The sequence below is a fragment of the Pseudopipra pipra genome, chromosome 5, assembly GCF_036250125.1.
Source record: "Pseudopipra pipra isolate bDixPip1 chromosome 5, bDixPip1.hap1, whole genome shotgun sequence".
In the NCBI taxonomy this organism is placed as follows: Eukaryota; Metazoa; Chordata; class Aves; order Passeriformes; family Pipridae; genus Pseudopipra; species Pseudopipra pipra.
Genome location: NC_087553.1, coordinates 29904793 through 29929852, shown reverse-complemented (window position 1 = coordinate 29929852; position 25060 = coordinate 29904793). Strand labels below are relative to the sequence as shown.

Genomic DNA, 25060 nt, shown 5'->3' with positions numbered 1-25060 from the left:
CCTCCAGGAGGTGGTCCAGTTAGACTAATTAACAGTGGCATATACCCATGTGATTTAAAGGGGGGAACAAGTGGTTACACAGCAGTTCCCAACTGGTAAGGCATGTCTTACTGCTCAGAACATGCCTTGAGGCCAGGGGAATCACCTTCCCTGCACCCATCCCTGCCCAAAAATGCCCCAGCTGGATGTTTCCATGTTCAAGTGCTCTTCCAAGCAAAAGCAGTGGAGAACATGCTGCTGTGACACCTGCCCGGAGCAGCATGGAGTTTGATCATTACTAGAGCATTAGCTTAGCCTTTTGGAGTGTTCTTACTGAGAATTGTATCAATTCAGGAGTGAGGAAATGCCTAGGGGTGTCAGGCAAGGAGCGGGGAGATGAAAGCCAGGAGCTGGAATCAGCAGGGTCGAGAGGGCAGAATTGGTATCTCAGTGAGGTACAAGGCATTACCAGTTTTCATAAGCAGAGACCTGTCTGCAGAAGCATTTTAAAATGCAGCTATGGAAAATAAGGCTCACTTTTAACCTTTGTATGTTATAAATTGTAATGACACTATATATTATGTACTATAAATACATGTTGAAATATGCTAGTGAGGAAAAAAAGTATTTTTCAGCCAGCATGTTATACTAGCAGAAAACTTGTGCAAAGTATAAACTCAGCAAACGAATTTTAAGAACTGGGCTAATTTAATGAACCATTAGTGGACGCTGGCAATACTGGTACTTTGCCTTGCTTTTCTAGGTAGTGGTGGAAATGGGACAAGGCAGTGTCCTTGAGCATGTATTAGAATCTTCCCTTTATTTGCTCCACGTGCCTTGGAACAAGTAATTTTTTCAGTGCAGTGTTTTCCTTCTGTACACGAGTTCTCTCGTGTGACTTAAATTTGTTCAGTGTCCTCCAGCTGTAAAACTCTAACAATCGCACATCCTATAAACATTCAACAGCAGCTGTTCCTGTTGGAGAAAAGGGTTGTTTTAATAAGATATTTTTCCACTTTTTCATTCCGCCGCACGGCCGCTCACGGCCCCACCCCCCTCACGGCCCTGCGCGCGCGCACCGGGCGCGATGCGCGTGCGCGGCCGAGGGCCCGCCCCCCTCTGCTCCGCCTGCCCCGCCCGCGGAGTCCTCCACCGTCCCGGCGTGCCCCGCGCGCACCACCGAGCGCGCTGTCGGCCCGCCGCTCTGCCCGGCTCGCTCCGTGCGCGCGAGGCGGCGCGGCCGCGGCGACATGGCGGGCGTGGGGCGGGCGGAGGAGCCGGAGCAGCACCTGAACGGAGAGCTGCCCCCCGAGCCCGGCGACAGGGACGGCGCGGCGGGGCTCGGCGCCGAGGATGGCGCCAAGAAGAAGCGCAAGAAGAAGAAGAAGGGCAAAGCGGGCCCCGCGGGTAGGGGCCGGGCCGCGCCGCGCCGGGACGCTGCGCTGAGGGGCTGGCGGGGTGGCGTGAGGGGCCGCGGCCCGGCACACCGGGCGTCGTGCGCGGCACCAGGAGGCCGCGGGGGGCCGAAGGGTCCCGCCGTGCGGGTGCGGGGGTCCGCCGAGGACACTGTCCCGGGCCGTGGCGGCCGTGCGGGCTGAGCGGGATCCCCGCGGCTCGGAGCGGGCTGGCCGTGCCCGGAGGGTGCTGCTGCCGTTCCACCGGGGCTGGGGAGTCCTGCCTTCTCCGGGGCGCGCAGGAGAAGCCACCGCTTCCCTCACCCCCTCCTATGCCCCGAGGGAAGCGAGGCGTGAGACTGCTGGTGTAAAAGTCATCCCGCGTGATGGAGGCTGAGCACCCCTCCCAAGTCCTCGCAGAGAGCCGGAGCAAGTCTGGGCAAATGGTGTAAAGGCGCTACGGTTTGGGTTTGTTTTAGCAGGCCAGCAGCGAGTGATGATGGTGCTGTGCGTTTATAATTATCTACTTCACGCCCATGTTATCTTACAGGAGCAGGCTGCTGCTACGGCAAGGAGAACTAGTTACCCTGGCAGAAAAAAGTAATCAGAAGTGTCAGGGTAATCTACCTTTATACGCAAGTGTCAGTAACAGTGCCTGTCACTGTAGGGCCCTACAGTCTTGCACATAGGGGCTGCTGAGAAAGAAGAAAAGCAGTATGTGCTCTGGTGTCTGTAGGATGAATACAGCATAATATTTGTGTAAAGTTTGGGGGGCTGTTGGTTAGTAATGTGGAGCTGATGTTTTACGGTAAGTCATACTTTAATTTTACAAACAGGACAAGAAACAGATAAAGAAATAGAAGGTGCTCTTGATGATGTAGCAAAACAATTGGACAAGCAAGCACTGGAGGAGAAAGAAAAAGATGATGATGATGAAGGTAAGTGTAACTTATGTTTTCTCTTGACATTTTGAGTTTCAGCTTCTTCCAAAACACCCATTTTAACAACCCTTTTACAGATATCTTTCTGGGTTTTGATTTTGTTTGTTTATTTTTTCCTTGGGACAGGTGAGATGGAACTATATACACTTTTAACTTTTTATGTCAACATTTCAGCTGTCACATATGCATACAAAGAAAAATAACAGGGATACAAGCTTTTTTAAAGCTTTGTGTTTTCAAGGACCTAATTACTGAAGGAAATGTTTAGTTTGAGATAAGTTAAGCTATAAATTACTCTCACTTGCATTACCATGGTCAGTAGGCATTTATGTTCCAAATTATGTCTCTTATTCGTGGCTTAAAACATAGAGCAAATTTTAAGGGAGCATTTTAATTAATAGGAAGTTTTAGAGTCTTTACCCATGACTTTAAACCTGCTCATCTATAATTATATTTTCTCATTAAAATTGAATTGGGGAGGGATTAATGCACAAGTGAGACATACACCTTGTGATATGCAGCTGATTTTCTAAGCAAGAGCCTTAAAAGTGTCCATACTGAAATCCAGACTGGGTGCATCTCTTCTGTAGGAATATCAGAAAAAGGTGCTGTGTTTCCTTTGGTTTGAGGGTTGGTTCCCAATAGACATGGAAATTTTAAAAAATACATGTAAAAAAAATAGCATGTAAAGTTGGCTCAGCATCCTGAAATGTTTCCTAGTCTGCTTAGCAATCTTCTTAGTTGACTTGCTGGAATTCATCATTCTGGAGTTTAATTTTAATGAATTGAGTATGGAAGTTTTAAAAAATTAAATCAGTGTGCCACGGTGTATTAAATAACAAATAAATTTGTCTTTGAACGTTTTCAGTCTGCAGTGTACACTACAGTTTAATGCTGTTACTTTCCATAGAAATATATTCTGATGGTTTATTTGTTTTGTGGTATATTTCAGGTTATGGAGTTGAAAGATAATTAATGCAATATGTGCTTTGCCATCATTACAAGTTGAGTAAAAAGTATTGAGAGGGATAGTGAAAACTTTATCCAATGAAGAGATCTTGGAAAATTATTAGAATAGAGTTCCACCTCAGAAGAAATAACATTGAACTTGCAGATCAAATGCTGTATTCTGTTATCCTTTTTACAGTATTAGCAATTGGTATTACAGTATCAGAAAATATAAAAAAATTAAAGTGATGCTATGAACTAATGATCTTCCTTTTTTTCTACATATTAGACTTGTATGTGTTTTTAGTAAAATCGATATTTTACTGATGTAAGGTTTTTCAAGACGACTGTATGTTCTTACCTGTACTGGTTCTCATCACTTGCTGTTTTAATTGTGTAGTTTCAGGATTGTTGCTTAAAGACATGGTGCTGCATTAGATTAAAATCAATAAAATACCTACTCCATTTTTTCTTTTTGTTCCATTTGATAAGCCTGAGTGGCCTCCCAAAAATGAGACTTTACAACTTTTGAACTCTAGGAGAGGTTAGAAAGTGCTCTTTTGGATTTCCCTTGCCGTGTTAAAACATACTGATATCATTTTTGCGTGATACTGCTCTGAGTTATTAAATGGCCATGCCAAAATGAAATAAGATTGGGCTTCAGTTCTGCAAAGATCTTAAATTCCTTTTCTGCTGAAAATTTTTTTCACTAGCAGCTAAATAACCTGAAGACAAACAGGGTATTGGTCAGATGCAGTAGTTATGTTTCTGGCATCACAGTTAGTCTGCAGCAGTCTTCAAGGACATGAAAGCACAGGCAGGGTTGGTTTGGCTTGCAGTTGGCAGTTTCACATCCAGTGATGTATGAAAAAGCCACAATAAGCAGATAGCAACAGCAACAGCATTTAAGAAATGCTGGGGGTTTTTTTCCCTTCAGTTTACACCTAGCATTAAAAAAAAAATCAAAAAATCCCTTGGTGAATGAACTGGAGTCATATTTAATTAACTGCTTTATGAATAGTTTGAGCACAGCTCAAGGTCAAGAGAAATGTGGTAAAGTTACCACATTTTAAAGAAATTTATATGCACTATTAAAGATTTTTGGCTATCTATGAAATAAAGATTGATGAAGAATTTGGTAGGCTGGACTATGTTATAGCAGCAAAGTATTTATATTTGCTATTTATTGCAAAAACTTAAATTAATACTTAATGCCAAAATGAGCTGGGAGGGGCAGGAGTGACATTTACTGAAATTTGCCCCAGCTTCAGGCTTACAGCACTCACCATGGCATAAAAATGCAGATCACATTGGTCTTCATGAGAGGCTTGTAATTTAGTGACTGGAGCAGCTGATAAGTGTTTTGTTTTGGTTTTAAATACAAGTTTCTGTATAAATACATTCAAAATGGCGATGCTTTGATTTGATTCTAAAACTTCTTTCTATTTTACTTTTCACTGTAGATGAAAATGTTCTAAATGTAGTTGACTAGTATTTGTCCATTTTAAAAAGAACCTGTGTTTAGGTCCAGAAGGTTTAATTAGATGAGGTCATATTAGATATTGATATGAAGTAACTAGGCATGAGAAGAAGCCAAACGTGAAGTTTGTGGGGTTGTCGTTAACCCCCAAATGTGACTGTAAATGATGTGGCTGATTCTTGGTGCTTACGTGCTCTGCTCTCTGGAAACTTCCCACTGATATAGATTCATAGCATGGTTTGGGCTGGGAGGATCATTTAAAGGTCATTTGGTCCAACCCCCTGCAGTGAGCTGGGACATCTTCATCTAGATCAGGTTGCTCCAAGCCCCATCCAGCCTGACCTTGAGTGTTTCACGGGATGGGGCATCTGCCACCTCTCGGAGAAACCTGTTCTGGTGTTTTACCACCCTTGTAGCTCCCACATGCAGTGGTTTTGTTGAGTGCTGTTTGTGACCTTCCCTGTCATCTCCTGATTAAACTCATCCTGCTCTAAGGGTGTCATCTTTACACATTTGGGGTTTGTATCTTTCCAGATGCAGTAAGCTCCTTTAGCTGAAGCATCAGAAGATGAGTCTGAAGCCATAGTTTCTAGCTTTTTATTTAGCTGTTGTGTCTAATACCGTTCTCTCTCGTGTCCTCCAACAATCCTTGGCATCTTTTTGCCTGAATTGAGAAGAGAGGAATATGAAGTAGGACTTTGTGAAAATACTTTCCCTGAGCCACATTTTTTTGCTCTCTTTGGTGATATGTATGTTAACTTTAGAAACTATTTTCTTAGGTCCGTGTGGGGGCTGAAAATGCTAATGGTTTGGTGGCAGCTTTTGGATGTTGTATTTTAATCCATTAAATTCTGTGAAAGAAGTGTTTCCAGATAGTCCAGATGTTTCTATATGTATCATGTGAACTTTGGTTCTTTAAAGTTATTTTATGTTCACCTGAGCACTTTCTTTCCTGTAGATGGAGAGGGTGAAGGAGATGGAGCAACTGGGAAGAAGAAGAAGAAGAAGAAAAAGAAGAAAGGACGTAGGTATCAAGCACAAAAATATGGACTGCATGAATATTTGGTATTAAGTGTGTGCAAGTGCTGTTCTTGACAGCTGAAACAAAGTTTGGGGTGCAGTTTGTGTTTGTAGCCTAAGTCTGGCTGAGTTGTCCTCTTTCTGCTATCCCTGCATGCCACTGAGGGCATTCATTTGGCCTTGAGTATTGGCTGAATGAAGTCACATGAGGGCATTGTGATATGATAGTTTTGGTAGAAGCCCGAATTCTAGTAAGGGAGTCTTAAATAACTTGTGCTGTTTAACTTCTGTGCTCGAAATAAGATAATGTATATTTCCAGTGTACCGTGTGTAAAACTTTCTTAAATTATACTCAACAGCTAAGGTCCAAACAGATCCACCTTCTATTCCAATATGTGATCTATTTCCCAGCAATGTATTCCCGAAGGGAGAAGAATGTGAATATCCACCAACACAAGATGGGTGAGTGTTTTAAGCTTAAAAAATAAATGCTGTCATTTGAGTGTGCTGAAAAAGCTGTTTAAGTACAACTAAATGGAAAAAATTAGTTGTAATGTGCTTTGGGTTTTGCCTTTTTTTTTTTTAACTGGATCATCCAAGAACTCAAAGAATACAAGTCTTCAGCCCAGAAATGTTCGTCCTTCCCTACCCTTTTAATTAAAGTGTAGCCAGTATGAGCAGAATTGCCATGAGGCAGGGGACCAGCAGGATTTCACTAGGCAGCTTGTAAGGAAAACATTGTCTGACTTAGAAGTGAGTGAAGTTTTAAAATTTAAAGAAATGAGACACTATTGTGCAGCAGTTTTGTGACCATTGAGACATCAACTTTTTGGGTTTTATTTATTTTTTGGTAGAGACATGTCAATCTCTCTAATTTAAAAGCCCAAGTGGTATATTCTGTACTTTACTTCTCTTTCTTTGTATAAATATATAGTTATTATAACCTCAGCTGCTTTTTGTAATTCATAGTGGTGTGGGAATAATGTGCAATTTCACTATACAAGCAACAGCTTCTGGTGGTTTGCTGGAACAGAGATCTGCATCCTTATGTTTTTACAGGCAACTACTATTTCTTTTGTTAAGAACTAGGGCATACCACCTTGACTGTGTTGTCCTTGACTGATTTTTTTTTTTTTCTCCTATGTGAAGTGTTGTGGAAGGTCATGTGAGGGAGACAGGGGATGTGTGGCATAGAATTAGCTTGAATTACGTGAAAAGATGAAAAGACCAAGTATTACTTTGAAACTTCCCAGGAAATTTTGAATCAAAACTCTGAAAAAAAATAGTTTAAACCAAAGAGAGGGAGTAGATAAATACTTATCTTTTTGAAAGCATTGTCTTTTTTCCAATTACTTTTTTTTCAGAATGAAATTACTTTGAAATGTTTATTTATTGATTATATAAAGTCAATGCGTTTTTCTCATAGAGCGTAAGCTGCATAGTTGAGTCTAATACATCTTATAAATTGTGTTCAGATATTCACATATAATATGGTTTCATTTTTATGAGAATAAAATTTGCTTTTGTGAAAGCCTTTTCTTCTTTATAATTACTTCAGTTTGATCATAAGGTGCTCCTATTTATTTATAAATGACTGCCTTTTGCATGCTAATGAAGGACTTTCACAGGATATTTCTGACAGGCTGATCCAGGAGTGATTCTTTAATGCTTAAGAGTTAAATGTTCCCCTGTATGTGCCGTGCTCATAAGGTTATGATTTAAGCAAACCAGGAAATTAGATGATAAACACCTTAAGCATGTTCATAGTTTATTCACAAATAACACACTTTTCACATCTCTGATGTTAAAGATTAAATTATTTGCTCTGGTTTCACTACTATTTATTAGGAAAAAAAAAGGTAAATGCAATAAAAACAAACTGCCTTTCAGAACAGGATTTAAGTGGGGTGTCTTTTCTGTGCCAGGAGTGTTCTGTTATGGAAGAAGAATATAGTCTTCTAAGGAACCTGAAATAGTTTCTTTATATAATGTGCTTAAGCAAATATATGTTTAGTTTTGTTCCTAATTTAAATATTTAAATCTTATGATGCTACTTTAGTATTTCCTTATATAAGCAGCTACTTAAATTAGTAGCTGACATTTAATGCTGGGATATTTCCTATTCTGAATAATAGTTTCATTTTATATATTGGTGAAGCGTTTTTGTGCTACTTCTCTTATTCATGCTGAGGTCAGTAGGGGTTTGTCTTTGATTTTTTTTAGAGTTGCACTTCTATTCTTAACTCTTGATGTCATATGCTTTCTAAAGTTACCTCTCATCAACCTACAATTGTGTATTTTGTGTGAGAAGTTGAACTGGAAGTGGGTGTGATTCAAATTTCAGTAAAAGAAAATAGCGCATAATCAGTTCTTATATAGACAACGGACTAACAGGTTTAAGATTTTTATATCTCAAGTATTTACTTTTGTTTGAAGCTTGTGGTTTTTTGTTGAAGGCACCTGAATTTGAAATGATACAACAGAGAGGGCAGAAAACAGATAAACAATATTTCATGATACACCAATTTTTGTTAAAGTGGGATTAAGGAATTCTTGATCCTGCCTGCTTGTTTCTGCCTCTGTGCTGCTATCATAGAATCATAGAATGGTTTGGTTTGGAAAGGACCCCAAAGGTCATGTAGTTCCAATGCCTCTGCCATGGGCAGGGACACCTTCCACAACTTATCTGGGCAACCTGTTCCAGTGCCTCACCACCCTCACAGTAAAGAATTTCTTCGTAACAACTGTTCTAAACTGACCCTCTTCAGTTTAAAGCCATTACCCATTTTCCTGTCAATACATGCCCTTTGAAAAAGTCCCTCTCTAGCTCTCTTTTAGACCTTTTAGGTACTGGAAGGTGTTATGAGGTCTCCCTGGAGCCATCTCTTCTCCAGGCTGAACAGCCCCAACTCTCAGCCTGTCTTCATAGGAGAGGTGCTCCAGTCCTCTGATCATCTTCATGGCCTTCCTCTGGACTTGCTGCAACAGGGCCATGTCCTTCTTCTGTTGGGTACCCCAGAGCTGGATGCAGCAGTCAGGTGGGATCCCACCAGAGCGGAGTAGAGGGGCAGAATTCCCTCCCTTGACCTGTTGGCCACACTGCTTTTGATGCAGCCCAAAGTATCATTTGGCTGTAAATGGGCTGGGCTTTAAATGCACATTGCTGGGTCTTGTGGGGCTTCTTGTCCACCAACAGCCCCAAATCTTTTTCCTTAGAGCTGCTCTCAATCCATTCTCCATCCAGCCTTTATTAGTGGTGGAATTGTCCTGACCCAGGTGCAGGATCTTGCACTTGGCCTTGTTGAACTTCATGAGGTTCACACAGGCCACCTCTCAAGTCTGTCCAGGTCCCTCTGGATGGCATCCCTTCCCTCCAGCATGTTGACTGGGTTTCTGGGTGAAGGTAAGCTGGGGAAATTTATTTTCTGGAATTCTTTGATCACTAGAATCTAGTTTACAGCATGATCCTGTATAGATTTGTGCTGGTGAAAACTGCGGGCTGTGAACCGGAGTGAAAAGATGGAACAAATGGCTTGGAGCAAGAGGAGAACTTCAGCTGACGTGTGGTAGGCAGCATGTTAGGAAACTGTCAAAAGCTTGTTAGCTCATGTACCTGCCAGAGGACTTAATGTTTGGTGTGAGGCCTTCATTTGATCAATTGGTTTTTCACATGTCCTGAAGTGCTTAGGCCCAAGCAGGATTTCTTGCCTCCCTTCCTGAGCTCCCAGGTGCAGTAGTGCAGCTTTGGCAGCAAAATGCTGTGGTTCTGATACAGTATTTTTAAATGTAGAGGCTGTCTTGTCCCCCAAGTGACTTGGATGAAGTGACTGTTTGCTGAAGTACAGTAGGACAGAGGGAGGACGGCTTCCTGCCAGTTAGCTGGAGTTTGCATTCATGTCTGTGACAGATGGCAGAGCAGCTGCCCAGGCTCTGTCAGCAGTTCTTGCTACTGGAGGGTGTTCGCTATTGGAATCCAGAGCAGTCTGAAAAGACCCTCAAGTCTCCCTTCCCACTGTTCTTCTGCAGTGCACCTTTTCACTGTGACTACTGTGCTGGCAGTAGTCCAGTTTTCAAGTGGCAGTGAGGGGCCCAGGTGTTGCAGCCTGTTGCTTTGGATTTTTTGGTAGAATTTGCCAGAGTTAAGGGCAAATTCAGAGAGTAGGATTTGTGATTCTTGCTGCTGGAGCAAGAAAACTGCTGTGAAAGGTAAAAGTGGGATTTCTGCTTTGCGCTGTCGTTACTTATCTGAAAAGGAGTAGAAAGTTCAAGGGAAACAAGCAAAATGTCTCAAAATATTTCAGATCATCTGGTCATTCTGAGGAATATTTTGTGGAATAACCTGTTGTCCTTCTTTATCTTTTCAACTCTGCTTAAATACTTAGTATAAATATATATACTTATTTATTTATACTTAAATATATATACTTATGTATTTATGCATATATACTTAGTTCAAAGTGCAGCAAAGTTGCAGGGCATAGTCTCTTGGCTCACTCCTGCCTGGTTTTTGGCTGTAAAGGAGATTCTTAGAGTGGAGCTAAGTTATATGTCTATGAAACAGGTAAGAAGCTGCACCTTTGGATTTCAAAAACTAGTCCTTTACCATCTGCGTATTCAGCTGTTTGCTTAGAACCAACTTATTTGCATAAAGGTAAAAGTTAATTTCTAAATTTGGAGACTTTGGCATATTTCAGCATCTTTGGTCCACCTTGTCCATCACCTGTTTTCTTTTAAGACCCACCTACCAGCATGTGTAGCTATTTATTGGTTTTAGTAATTTTTTTCCTGCATAACATGTACAGAATTCTCTGAGTTATCACTAGAGTGTTTTGCATCATTACAAGGCTGCAGCTTCACCATTTGAAGAGTATCTCTACTTTGTAGTCAGAAGTCTTTTAGTTAAATTCTGACAGCTGCTGGAGTGCTCAAATTGCTTTTTTATTTGTTTGCTTTCATGAAACCTTAGTTGTATGGGTCTTTTGCATAGTGGAAAATATATTCAAAATTAATCTTATATTTAGTCCTGTATTAAAAAATATTCTTGTATTTGTTCTATGAACCTACCAGAGAGCCACGAATGAGTGGTGCTCTCCTGGAACAAATGTTAATTCATCATCCAACCAATTTAGAAATAACATCCTGGCATATTTCATAGTTACCATGCACTGTGCAAGGTGTTATTACCTAAATATTCCGAGGATGAGAGAAAGTAATACTGGAACTGTAGGCTCTTAAATTTGGAAGGAGTTTATTGTGTCTCTAACAGTTTCTGGGCCAAGCGGCCACAGTACAGTGCTGAGATTCTTCTCTGCACAGGAAGAGTGCTGTCTGAGTAGGATTGTGAAAAAAATTAACTTTTTGCACGAGCAGAGTCTGTTGCAGTTTTCCCTGCTAAACTCAAGGTAGAGTTGCAGGCATTCATGTGAATTTTATATGCCTGTTCTGTCTTTTTGAAGATGTTATGCATACTTTAGGCAGACTGCTTATCTGGGCTTTTGGTAGGGTGTTACTGCCCTTCTCAGGTGCCAGTCTGTGGTGCCAGTAGATTTATTTTTTTTAAATAGACTTCCTTTTTTCTGAAAATTGTGTAAATCAGTATCTTTTCTGTTGCCCAGGGGAATGTAGACCTGACTGGTTAATAAACACTTTGCAGGCTTTAGACAGAAGTTGTAATGACTGCTGTGATTAACTTGTTTGAAACACTTTTTTTATTTTCAAGGCGAACTGCTGCTTGGAGAACAACTAGTGAAGAAAAGAAAGCACTAGACCAAGCCAGTGAGGAAATCTGGAATGACTTTAGGGAGGCTGCAGAGGCACACAGACAAGTGAGGAAATACGTTATGAGCTGGATAAAACCTGGAATGACCATGATAGAAATCTGGTGAGGACACACGTCTTCTCAAACACCTCTGCTGTAGATTTTTCTTTGTTCTCCAGAGGGCAAGAGATTTAGTCTCAGTTTTGTGTGCTTAATTCACTGCCTCATGAGTGTTGGAAAGATTTCTGTTTGAAGTACACAGCCAGTATGGCCAATTATTTCCTCGAAGTTTCCTCTTTTATTTTTAGCTTTTGCAGTTTTACAGGGCCTGGGATCATACTGAATTTTAAACTAAGCTTTCCATTATGTTCACTTATTTTGACTATATGCTTCACTTAAATTTGAGTGCCTTTGCTGCTCTCACACATCAGTTCTGCAGTGGTGCTGAGAGAAGCAGCAGTAGCAGCAGCACGTCCTGGCGTTTGCCGGAATTGTCAGTGCCGTGCCGGAATTGTCAGTGCCGTGCCGTGTGGGCAGTGCAGGTGCAGTGTGCGGCTGGGAGTGGGCAAACGGGCATACAAACAGCACGGCTGTGTGTTCAGTTCAGGGCAGGGAGGTTTTCACTATGTTTAGTCTTCATTAGCTGATGTTTCTGGTGGAAACACAGTATGGGGGGGTTTATTGTTCTCAGTTAATAAGAAATAGCTGAGCAAATGGATTAAGATGAACATGACTTTGATTAAGTTTGATTTAAAGAAATAATTAGCCTGGACTGATTTTTGTGACTCTTCCAACTATTACTTTTTCTGTCCTTCAGTTTATCTAGAGTGAATGTCTACTGTCCAAGTACTGCACTGATCCAGAACAGTTTAGCTTCCAAAATCAGGTGCTTTCAGCCTGGTGTGACTGAGGACTGTGCTGACAAGAGTAGGATAGTAAGAAAGCTAATCAGAGCTGATCCCCAAGGTAACTGTGCAAGGATAACAGAAAGAAATAATATACCATCAGGAAAAGTAAAAGAAAGGCAGCTGCTGTAACAATCACTAGTCTGGGTGAAACGAATCTGTCATACTGAATTTTACAGTTTGACTGTTAAAAGCAATAATTTTCTCAAAACATGACTATTCTTCCTAAAGGCTGTGGGGCCTTGCTGAGTAAAATACACTCTCTTCTTTTTCCATATAGCTCTGAGTGAATGGCTTTCTTAAATAGAATCAGAGTATGGTGCACTGCTGTGAGCTGCAGTTTGCATCCTTCACTGACACTGCAGGAGAATGCCCTGGTGGTGGACACGTATCTGTAGCTTTGCAGTAGCTAGCAGCTTGAGAGTAGACAAAACCCAAGAACAAATGCTAATCTCATGAGGTTTTATTTTATCACAGTTATTGCTCAAATTAAGTAAAGAAAAGGGTCCTTTTTTTTAATTAGACTTTTTTTAGTAAATGAGAAGCCTTTTCTCTTCTTTTTTTTTTTCTCTCCTTTTAAGTCCAGAAATTGTAAAGAATGCATTTAATTTTACTAAACTTTAGTTGTTTAATCTCTGCTGCTCAGGAAGAATGGGTAAAATGTACCTTGTAAAGGATGAATATTTTAAATTTAGAGTAAAAACACCAGAGAAGTACTCAGAAGTACTAAGAAAGGATAGAAGAAACAAAAGAACTGAGGATGTTATGTTGTACTTAGGTTTTGCAGCCTAGAGTGTCTGTCTACTTAGCATACAAATAGTTTTAAGATTTCACATTAAAGCATTTGTTTAAATATTGTTTAAATATTTTTCTAAGTTTTTGTTCTTGTGTTGATTTATTTGAAGTCATCATAAGAAATACTAATGACAACTGTTCTGTTCTTTTTTTTTCTTCTCCCTCCCCTCTGCCTTTTAGTGAAAAGCTAGAAGACTGCTCACGTAAGCTGATAAAGGAGAATGGTTTAAATGCAGGTCTTGCATTTCCTACTGGGTGTTCTCTGAATAACTGTGCTGCCCACTACACTCCCAATGCTGGAGATCCAACAGTCCTGCAATACAATGATATTTGCAAAATAGATTTTGGGACACACATTAGTGGTTAGTTTTCATTTATGAATTAAAACTTTGAGAATGTTCTTCATTGCAAAGACTGTGAAGCTAATTAACTTTTGCTGATTTCAGGTCGTATTATTGACTGTGCTTTTACAGTCACATTTAATCCAAAATATGACAGACTATTACAAGCTGTAAAGGATGCCACAAATACTGGAATAAAGGTATGATCATTATGTAAGTCATTTACGAAGTCTTTTACAGTAAACTTTGAGGTTATTTTCCATTTATATTTGCACTTTATTTTCAGTGTGCTGGAATAGATGTACGTCTCTGTGATGTGGGGGAGGCCATACAAGAAGTTATGGAGTCTTATGAGGTTGAAATTGATGGCAAAACATACCAAGGCAAGTTCTTTTCTGTATATAAGGATAGTTGTTTTTAAAGTGTGTATATGTATATATATTTGTACAAATATTGATTTATTTATATGATACTGAAAAGACCTCTGTACTAGAAGGATGGTATGCGTCTTGCATAAATATGTGGTTTTGGCTGGCTTGCCATTCCTCTGGAGAAATGTTCTTGGCTTATCCTTCCAAGTACTGTATCTTTAACAGATAAGATGAAGGCTAAACAACTGTTTCAAACTGTACAGTTAATTTGATACCTGTTGTTTGGCTTTCTTAATAAGCTTTTGTTGCTGTTGGAGTTGCTAGTCTTTACTAATGAAGTTTTGCTATATCATACAAAACCAACTTCTATCTTGGCTGGTGTTTGTACAAGATGTGTGGACAGTTTTGTGTTCAGTTCCTCTGCAGTATGATGAGTCACTATTGAACTTTCAATATGGGCTAACATACAAAATTGCTTTAAAGGGCTTAACATTTGTTAAGAAATTGCCTGTAACATGAATGTTTTCTTCAAAAGTGAAGCCAATTCGCAATTTGAACGGACACTCGATCGGACCATATAGGATACACGCTGGAAAAACGGTGCCCATTGTGAAAGGAGGAGAAGCCACAAGAATGGAGGTAAATTAAGTTCTTAAACCTTTAAGTTTCCCCAGCTGTCACTGCAAGAGTATTTGCTGTGCACTTTAAATGTGTTGTATTTGTGATCCTGGTGGATGATCGCGGCAGCAGAAAAACTGCTGCACTTGGTAGTGTTCCTGTACAGGAGTAATGTTTCATCTCAGTGGCTCCTCTGTTTAGCCCTGGACTGTTCAGGTATCTGACATTTTCTGAAATTGAAGCCTTGGAACCCTGCTATTTAAAAAACAAACCAGCAAACAAGAAAACAAAACAAAAACCCCTACCACCCTTGAAATCTGAATGGCCTTAGTGATGCTTGCAGAAACTCTTACATATTTATTTCTCAACGTGTATTCATTATTTAAATGCAGTGTTGGAATGTTGCACTCAGGAGCACGGAAAAGGACAGGAATTCATATTTTGAGGTGAACTGGAGTTCAGGAAACTAGAGTTTTCCTGAAAGGTGTTTGGACTTGCAAGTCATTCACACTTGTTTGTTCTCTCTGTAATTCAGTCTTCTCTTGCTTGGGTAATTCTTGATAAATATGTCTGTAGTGTAGCTTTGGATGATTTTTTGTGACTACTGTTAGATGTAGTATTTTTCTTGAAAAGCCTCCAATGCTGTTTTTCTTTGCAGATGCAAAATAATTAAGTGTATTTCTAGTTAATGGGAGAGGCTAGATCAAAGATGTTGTTTTCAATAGCGTTTTGGAGCAGGGGAAAAGAAATTACTGTACATGATGTGACAAACTACCAATTGTAAAGGCAGTATTCAAATATGGAACCTGAGATTTATCCACCATTTTGATGTAAGCTTGTGTTCTAACAAGATAAGAAGGCTTATTTAGGAGATTGGTAATGAGATAAGGAGCTTTTAATTTCACTCAAAGCCTGATCACTAATGGGCACCAGTAAGCCTATCAGGGTAAGTAAGACTTGTAAGAGCTGAATAGGCACAGGTGTGGTCTGCACAGGGTTGTTTTTTGAGGCAGGCTTACTCTCATCACCCAAGCTTTAATCATAGTTGTTGATCTATGATGGGAGCAAAAAGACAAGGTTTTAACTACCATCTTATCTATAGGACTGTGCAAAGGGATTAAGAGTATTGGAAAAGGAAGATAGAAAAGCTTGTGTGTTCTTGGTTAGGCTTAGTGAATAGTACTTGGTTTTGTTATTGTCCATTATCAGTATATTACTAGTATGAAACGTAAGTGTTCTTTAAGCAAATACTACTTAAAGATTTCAGAGCTTTGAGATTGTTTTAATTGAATATTGAGATACTGGGGAGAGGACATGTTTTTAATTTCTTCAGCTTCTGTAGGTTACTTAGGACACAATCCTACATCATTAAACACAGAGAGTTTTGCCGATGAAGAATGTGGAGCATAGCCAAGCTCTTACTGTACTGCACTAATTATAGCATCAGACTGCAGTCCAGTGAGGTTTTCGTGACTGAGAGAAATACAGCCTCTGATGATCCTCATTTGGGAAAAGTGGGTGTAAAGTGAGCTTTGTGGTGGCATTGTGTGTGGGCTTTTGTGGGTTTGTGTTTTTATAATGAATCAGTTCAGGGGCATCTTCAAGAGTTCATCTTGAATTTGAAGCCTATGTTACTGCTTTTCTTATGGCTTCTTATTTTGGGGTTGTGACTTTCAAAGTAGCTAAATAAACTGAAAAACCCAGCTCATGGTGTCTGTCAATGTTAAGTCTTGGTAAGTTCCTTTCACAGTCCTGCCATTAAGGATGTGTGAATGCACTTGGCAGAAATGAGTTTGTGTAATGGCATTTCAGTTATTCTTGGCTAGAATTTTGATAATGCCCTTGCAGATATGTATCACCTTCATTTCTTGAAGAAATTCATCTCGTGGAGTGGAAATGAGCAGGTTAAGGGTATATACTAGCAGCTGTTTACCAGAAAATTCTTGCAGAAATTGGGCCGACAGTTCTTTAGTGCAGTCTCTGTAATCAACATCTGTTTGCTATGTCTGAACTGTAGTTTTGCTAGGACTTCTATCTGAATAGCAAAGGAGAAGTATTTCCAGTTAGCAGATGTAGTTTCTTAGCTGTGTTAGATGTATGCCTTGACAATGTTTTAACTGCAATGACTTTGAGAAATTGTGAGTAGAAACATGCTGATATTTCTGACTTGAAACAAATAAAATGGTACTAATATAAGTAGTTGATGATTTGGAGATGTCTGTAACTTTACTGTGTGAAATCTCCATGTTGAATTTCTTTCAGCATTGATTTGGTGCTTGAATCTATTCACATTTAATTACTTGTATTCAGAAGTTGTAATACTGAGATGGTTGTATCCGAATGGTCCAGTGTCACTTATTTTCATATTGTAACATGTTCCTTTTTTCTCTCCTTAGGAAGGTGAAGTGTATGCTATAGAGACCTTTGGGAGCACAGGAAAAGGCGTTGTACATGATGATATGGAGTGTTCTCATTATATGAAGAACTTTGATGTTGGACATGTCCCAATAAGGTTGGATTTTGTTGGGTTTTGCTGGTGTGTTATGCTAGAGCTGTCACTCCCTTAGGTTCAAATTTGATACAGTGCATGTTCTTCTCTAATTAATAAGAGGTGTTAGCAATGTTCTTGTTATAAAATACGCTCTGACTGTAAATCTGGAACAATATGGAATTATTCTAAAGAATCTGGAAATGGAGAAAATAGGTTGTTTTCAGAATTTTATCATTTTTAAACAATCTTCCTACCATTATTATTTTTTATAATTAATAATATATAGGTTATGCTTGTATGTTCATCTATATATTAAATGTATAGCATTTTTTAATCAACATTTGTACTGTGGTTGTGTGCCACAATCTTTTATCTTACTGCTGTTCCAGAATATATCAGGCTATTCACGTCATCTGTGTTTTTTTGGTGTTTTGTGAGTTTTAAATTCTTGTTTTAGTGTATTGCTACAAAATGAAATAGTTATTAATTTTCAGTGTCACTGGGATTGCATTCTGGCATTTCTAGGAGTGCAGCATATTTTCTGAAGCAAAGGCTACTCTGCTTAGAAACATAGCAGGGAAGAATAAGACTAAGAATTGCAAAGGAACTGCTTATGATTGGAAATAAGCTTAGTTTTTGGTAGATCTATAAGTATGTAATTTTTCTGCCTATATATTGTAAGAAGTATGAATAAAAAACTTACCAAGTATTTGATTTCAGAATTCAAAACACAGCATTTTAAACCACCAGGCTTATGCCAAAATTATGCAAAAGTTCAGATTATTAACCACTTTGGATCAGGAAAATTTCTGTTTCTCTTGATAAAATGAAATGTCCTTTTATTATTTAAGAGAATGACTTCTGTTCCTGTGTTTAGTTTTGTTTGCAAAGTTAGATGCAGATACTGTTCACAATGTATTTTGAAGGATATCTGTTTGCAGGAGGGAAGTGCACTTTCTTCTGGGAAGAGAAAATTTGATTGATATAGAAAGACACCCCAAACCTGGGCAGCCTGAAAAGAGCTTGCAGTCTAACCCTCTTCTTAACTGGTGTGTTTCATTCCTGCAGTGAATGCTTGCTTGTGATACCTTTCTTCTCAGACGTGTTCTTGGGTTGTTTTTGTCTTCAAGGCTTCCAAGAGCGAAACACTTGCTAAATGTTATCAATGAAAACTTTGGTACTCTTGCCTTCTGCCGCCGGTGGCTGGATCGCCTGGGAGAGAGTAAATACCTGATGGCCCTGAAGAACCTGTGTGACCTGGGCATAGTGGATCCGTACCCGCCCCTGTGCGACATCAAAGGCTCCTACACGGCGCAGTTCGAGCACACCATCCTGCTGCGCCCCACCTGCAAGGAGGTTGTCAGCAGAGGAGATGACTACTAAACTCAAAGCCACCTCAGCACCTTTATACTCTAGGCTTTGTTGGAACATACTATACCAGAATTAATTTGCAACATATTGTCTGTTTTAACAGTGGACTGATGTTAATACTTTCCATATTTGGAAAGGAAGGAATTTAATCTAAGGCAAGTCTTCTAATTGTAACTAACCATGGGAAAAAGCTTTCAGGCCTTTAGAAATATTTCGAAAGTTACTTATTTTTTCTGTTCAGGGAAATACATGCTATAAAGCTCAATTTTTAGTTTGGAATGAGTTATACATTTTGTTCTGAACATTTATGATAAAAGATGCTTTTCAAATATTTATATGACCATATTCCTACTTGAATGCTTTGAATGACTACACCTGATTTCTGCGCCCCAGTCCTCTATGATATTGCCTTTTAAACTTCCTGGAATCCATTTTGTAAAAAATAAAGACAAATTTTCAAATCTAAAAATATATATACTTTTTAGAAGTCTGGTTATGATTCTGGTCAGGAGTCTGCTGGGAAACTGCTCTATTAAATATTTTACAAACTTGATTTGCCATTTCTTGTGTTGAAACTGGACCTGTCTTACCCTTCATGTGAAACTTGGCCTCCCAGTGCTCGTTTAAATCTGTCAGTGCTGGCATACAGGGCAAGAAGTCAACACTTTACGGGACAAAATGTGATGACTTCAGTAAAGGTGTGTGGTGTGCTTTTGAGTGTGCCAGTCTTCAGTTTAGATTCAGCTGTATTAGAACATGTCAGATGCATCTGGTGGTCTCTGCTGCTGTTATCGGCAACATGCAACTTTGGGCTGAAGTCAGCTGTGAATTTAGCACGTATCCCTACATAATCTTTGCCATTGACATGCCTTCCTGCATGGAGTCAAATTTCATGTGATTCCCAGTCTCTTTAAAGTTCACATTTGACTGGACAAGTGATAGGGATAACAAAAACTTGATTTTATTTTGGAGTGTTAAAAGTTATTTTAACAGTTATCATTACAGGCAAGCTAATTTGGAGTGCAGTGAGTCTTGACTGTTGAATTTCATTTGTAAAGGTAAATGAAATCCAATGGCTCTTCAGGCCTAGATACAATGTCTTCCAGTGCTGTTCTCTTTACCTCATGGCTTCATATTAAAATTTTAAATAGTTACTGGTGATAAAAATGACAGCTTTGTTAATAGATCTATAATGATGCCTTAACCAGAACCACTTGGGGAACAGAGACACTTCACCTGCTTCTTTATAGCCTGTGTCTCTTTACAGAATAGTTCTTACTAATTTAGAAATACCAGTTCTTTCTTTGTCTTTGGGTAAAAGCTGCATTTTTGTGCTTTAAAACCTGAGTATGTGAGCTGCAGTTTAGAGGGGAGCAGTGTTATGTACCACCTACAGTTTAAAAATAATAGACACTGGTATTTTTTTCCCGTGAATTTAAGTATTGTTTAAATTCAGTACTGTTTAAACTTGTAGAAATGAATGAAATGGGATACTGAAACATGTAGTGCTGTTGTTGCAGTTTGGGAATCTTGGCATCCAAGCAATTAATTTCAATTAATGTGTCTCAGTTCCAAACAAACAGTAGCTGGTGTACATGCTTGTACATTGCAGAGTAAAAGCTGGCACTCGAAAGTCTGTGATAAGCAGGGTTGCTGGGTGCATTGGCTGCTTCTATTTTTATTTATGTGACCAAGACCTTGCTGCTTATGCAACTCTTGATGTGATACGAGCAGGTTCTTGTAGAATGGATGGCTTCCAGCTCACCTGTGTTTGTAACAAGCCTGGTTACTACAAATTCTGCTAGAAACAAGTAAGACAAATTTGCTTCAGTTCTTGGCTGCTTATTTTCTATTTCCAGACTTTTCTCTCTAGAAAGAGTCTGTTAGCAGTAGCTCAGTGGCACTTGATACTGTTTCTACAGCTTAAGGCTTCTTTAATTTCACTGGTGGTTACTTCAGAAATACTTAGTTCTACAGAACAATGGATGTGTTTTCCTCCCTCTTGTCTTTTCTTTTACCTGAACATAATAGGAAGACCCAGACTGGCAGAGCTAATTTGGACTATGGCCAATTCTTTTAACTTTTTAACTTAACTGGCTATTAATTCACATGTGGAAGCTGATAATCATGTGTAACAAATTATAGAGGAAATGCCTCAGAAAAGTACCTGCAGAGCATGATGATTATTTGTTGCCATTAAATTTAATTGGGGGTATCTGGATACAAGTTTCCTGTGCTGCTGACCCTCCTGCATTCACACTTGGCAGTATAGAAGGCAAGTCCTATTTCTGTCTCCTTAAAATAACTAAGTTTCCTACTGTTTTCATGCTCTTCAGGCTGCCTTTTTCTTTTGCTCTAAGTGCTAGTTATAGAGTCCTGGCCGTGCTGTCTCATACCTGGTCTGTGCTGTCTTGCCACTTGACAAAATCAAAAGTTTATCAAAAGACTTTTGAGCCAGAAGTTTCAGTCTGTTTTCAAATACCCAGAAGATGGGGATCATCATGTTTCTTGTATGTGCAGCACCAGAAATGATGACATTTTTTAGATGCCAGAGTTCAGAACCTCCTTTACAGGGTTTTTCTTTCACCCAGACCTTGTGAGACACATGATCAGAGCATGTACAGCTTGACCTCGTGTGATGTGTCCTTTTGATGAAGGTATGGCCTAAGATTTTCCTAACCAGAATAATTTTAGACTCAAACAACATACTTTTCCCCTTAGATGTGGGTAAGACAGGGCTGATGGGTATAAACACAGCCAGCCATGAAGTGGAAGTCTTAGAGGGAGGGATGGGTTAGGTCATCTTTGTTTCTGAAAGCTGCTGTAGCTTAGGTACTTTGTGGAAAATAAAAAAAGAAAATTATTAAAACTACAGGGGCTTTCCACCTAGAGGCCAGATTCTGCTGCTTTTATTAAAAAGGTAGTAGTAGTGAGAGTCACAGGTTTCCTTTTTAGAACTTTTTTTCTGCTTGTGCATTGATGGTAGATTTCCTTGGAGTTTTGCACTTTACATTTTGGCTAAGAAATGCCACGTTACGCAAAAGATCAGGGTTTTCTCTCTTCAGTGGCAGATTTTATTAAAAAGTAAAGTTTATTTAAAAATGGAAATAAACTTGGTACTAAGTAGCATTTATAAGGAATATGCCCATGAATGTACTGTCATACTTCAGACTCTAGCTTGTGAAATAATGAACCAATTCCAGCACTAGCTTTTTAGAAGCAGCTGTGCAGCCACTTGGCTTGCAAAGGAGGTGGTGTTTTAAGGGTGAGTATAACTGTAACTTTTCAAAAAGGAGGCTGAAATAGGGTACTGGGGGAGGTGAAGTTGCTGTTATAGTGAGAAAACTGCTGTTGTGTTTTCCAGCATCGCTGTGTCATGTTCACTGTAGTGTATCACAACAACACCTGTATTGCAGAACAGTACAAAACCACAGTAAGCTGGTATGGAAACTTAATGATGTGATGTGGAATTTGTTAATTGATTTTTACAAGTGGTGTTTGGAGACAGAAGAACTTGGCATTCCATGGAACATCAATCAGCTGCCTAGAAGTGAAGATGGGCAGTATATTTTCCTCAGTCATTGATGGAATAATGCTTTTGCCAAATGGTCCTACAAAGCTGTATTTAGAGATAAAGCTACGTAACTTGAGAAAAGCATGCCATGCTTTGAAGCAGGCTGTCATTTTATAAGACTTATACATAGTAATTTTTTTCTACAAGGATTCAAGAGGCAGTACTGTTTTTCTAATTTTGATTGTTTCAGTATTTCCAATGTAAAAGAAAAAATAATTAGTTGTGCTGTGACACTTCAGGGATTTTTGACTTGTGTTTTGACCATGACAGGCACCTAACTCTTACAACTCAAATTGTACTGATATTAGTTCTGCTTTGCATTTATACTGATGCTGATTTCTCTCTTCTTTTGCAAAGCTACAGTGCTTTAGGGGGAAAAAAAAGCGCTGTGTAGGCTAGTCAGCAGATAAGAGGAAAAGTAAACCTTTTTGCCTAGTTGTTTTTGAAATGTCTGCTTCCCCAGCTTTTAAAATTATGAATTTTTTTTCTTTCAGTAAGGGCAAATCTCTCAGTTCCTTAAATTGGAGAGAGGTGTGTACAGGCTTTATTTACCACTAGATAAAAGTGAAGGTCCAAGCTGCATGGAAAGCGGCTCCCTAGAGAAGGATCTGTGGAACAAGCTGTCCATGAGCCAGGGATGTGCCCCATGGCAAAGCAGGCCAACAGCCTCTGGAGCTGCATCAGCAGGTCCAGGGAGGTGATCCCTCCCCCCTCCCCAGCCCTGGTGAGGCACAGCTGAAGGGCTGGGTCCAGTGCTTAGAAAAAAGGGTGACACAGATAGGCTGGACTGAGTCCACCAAGGGGCAAGGAAGATGATGAAAGGGCTTGGAGCAGGTGACATACAAGGAGGAGAGGCTGAGAGAGCTGGGAGTGTTCAGCCTGGAGAAGGAAGCTCAAGGTGGATTTCATCCTTGTGCATGTGTGTACATGTATGTATATATACATATATAAACACAGACACACCTTATGGGGTAAGTAAAGAAGCCTGAGCCAGGCTCTTCTCACTGGTGCCCCCTGAGAGGACAAGAGGAAACAGGCACAACCTGAATGAAGCACAGGAGGTTCCCTTTAGACAGAAGAAACTGTTTTTACTGTGAGGATGCTCTAGCACTGGCCCAGGCTGCCACAGGAGGTTGTGGTGTTTCCAGCCCTGGGGCTATGGAAAGAAAACCTGACTGCACACAGCCCTGAGCAACCTGTTCTAGTTCACCCTGTTTTAAGGGGAGTTGGACTCTGTGATCTCCAGAGCCCCATTCCACTCTCAACAATTTTGTGCACTCCCCTCAGAAGTAACTAGTAAAGGTGTACACAGTACCAATTCTCTTGTGTATCTGGGTTTAAATCCAGCCTCTCTAAGGAAGGGAGTCAGCAACAGATCTCATAAATGCATGTAAAACTGTAATTACTGGTAACATTTCTATCTTGAGAGAGATACTCTGGGTTCACGTTCAGACTGGTTGGCTGCCGAATTACTACTCATGGAGCATTGCTCTGTGTGTGTGTATGTGTGTGTGAGAGAGAGAGAGAGGTGTTCCTGAACACTTCACTTAAAATAATTACTACACAGTTGCTTTTGTGAGTTCCTACAAACACTGATGGCTTATGCAAGGAGAGGAAATTCAGCAAGGGCAACTTATGGAACTGTAGGCAGCCAGGTAGCAGATATTTGTGTGGAGACACGTCTTAGAAAGGTAGGGCTGCAGCTGAACCTTTCACCTGAACCTGTTTTTCTGGAAGAAAATGGAAAGTAGAGGAGACAAAAATTACAGACTCTTGAGGTGCCGTCACATGATTAACACAAGTAACTTGGCTATCAGACCAGCTCCTTCTGATAAAAGAGGTCTCTTACAATATAACAGACCATTCCACCTAACTCTATCCCTGTTGCTGATACAGGTGCTGCATTGCTGGACCCTTAGTGCTACTGCTCTGCAGAACTCCAGGTGTGTTGTGGAAGCCTGACCCCAGGAACAGCTGCTGCTAAAATATGTGGGTGGCTTTGATCAAATACCTGTCTGGTTGCTGAAGGCATACAGCAGGATGTAGGCCTTTGTGCTAGCTATGGTATTTCTGCTCATTTTTTTCACTGGTCCTCAACTTTGTAATTTCTTTGGCTCCAGCTGGAGTTGTTTTAAATGTAGACATGCTGTGGTTATGCCTTGCTCTAGTTAAAGGGTGTGGAGCTAGTTACATGAACTAGTAAGTATTAAAAACTGAAGCACAAGCTGTTGAGCACCTGAATTAGCTCATCCTTATGCTGGACTGCAGTAATCATCTCTATTCTCCCCACTGCTTGGAGTAGGACTAGAACAACTCTCCTTTCTCCTTCCCTTCTCTTGTTTGACCCAAGAGAGCACCAATGGGAAGAAAACTGAATTTGCTTTTGCAGAGTTAATGATGTCTTTCAGAGAATGCCTTGAGACTTAGGGATGTTTGCTGCAATGAGAGCAAATGCAGGGGAATAGCTGTAAGCATAGCCTAGGCAATTCTAGTAAAGATGGCAGGATAAGATTTGTTCTAAGAGACTTGAGTATGTGCTTAAGAGTGACCACTGAGTCTAAGGAACTCACACCCATGTTGCTCTCTGCAAGTCCAAAGACAGACTCTTCCATTAATGCTTGAGTCTCTTAGGACCCCTACATATATGGTAGAGATGATCTTGGGGGAAGAAAAAGTATCAGAAACCTGAAAGGCAATTAGCACGACTCTTTCCTCTTCCTTCCTATTTTCTGAAGTACCTGTAAGTAGAAAGAAGTGTTTAAATTTCATTCATTTCCTCACCAGAAAGCATAGCAGAGAAGGAAAGTACTTGAAAGACAGCACAGCCATAACAAGTACGTTCATCAGATCATCTCAGTTCAGCAGGTGGTCTTTGGCTTAAAAAAAAAAGAGCCAAACTGTCTTTGCATAGTTAATTAGGATGAGCACAAGATAAAGAAGTTTGAGATCTGAGGCTGCCGTGTGCTTGCTATCTATGGCATCTTTCAGAAACAGAAATGATAGCTACGGTCATTAATAAAAGCAGCTGTTAAATCAGTGACAAATGGCCAAAGCAGTTGTATAGTTAATGCCTC

General features: G+C 39.9%; 1 protein-coding gene across 1 annotated transcript; it reads left to right on the top strand.

Annotated features, from left to right (window-relative positions):
* Positions 1-1127: 1127 nt before the first annotated feature.
* On the top strand, positions 1128-18965 carry METAP2 (methionyl aminopeptidase 2). The gene is made up of 11 exons (XM_064655421.1): positions 1128-1386; positions 2210-2311; positions 5701-5766; positions 6122-6224; positions 11482-11643; positions 13401-13582; positions 13667-13761; positions 13848-13944; positions 14468-14571; positions 16947-17062; positions 18172-18965. Exons 1-11 carry the CDS (start codon positions 1230-1232, stop codon positions 18422-18424), a joined length of 1437 nt encoding a protein of 478 aa, XP_064511491.1. The 5' UTR covers positions 1128-1229; the 3' UTR covers positions 18425-18965.
* The last annotated feature ends 6095 nt before the right edge of the window (positions 18966-25060 follow it).

What these genes read in the sequence shown, in the direction of transcription:
- METAP2 (XM_064655421.1), top strand. Translation starts at nt 1,230, where the DNA reads ATGGCGGGCGTGGGGCGGGCGGAGGAGCCGGAGCAGCACCTGAACGGA. An exon ending in AAAAGATGATGATGATGAAG is followed by an intron (nt 2,312 to 5,700) that starts GTAAGTGTAACT and finishes TCTTTCCTGTAG; the next exon opens with ATGGAGAGGGTGAAGGAGAT. An exon ending in CCACAAATACTGGAATAAAG is followed by an intron (nt 13,762 to 13,847) that starts GTATGATCATTA and finishes CTTTATTTTCAG; the next exon opens with TGTGCTGGAATAGATGTACG.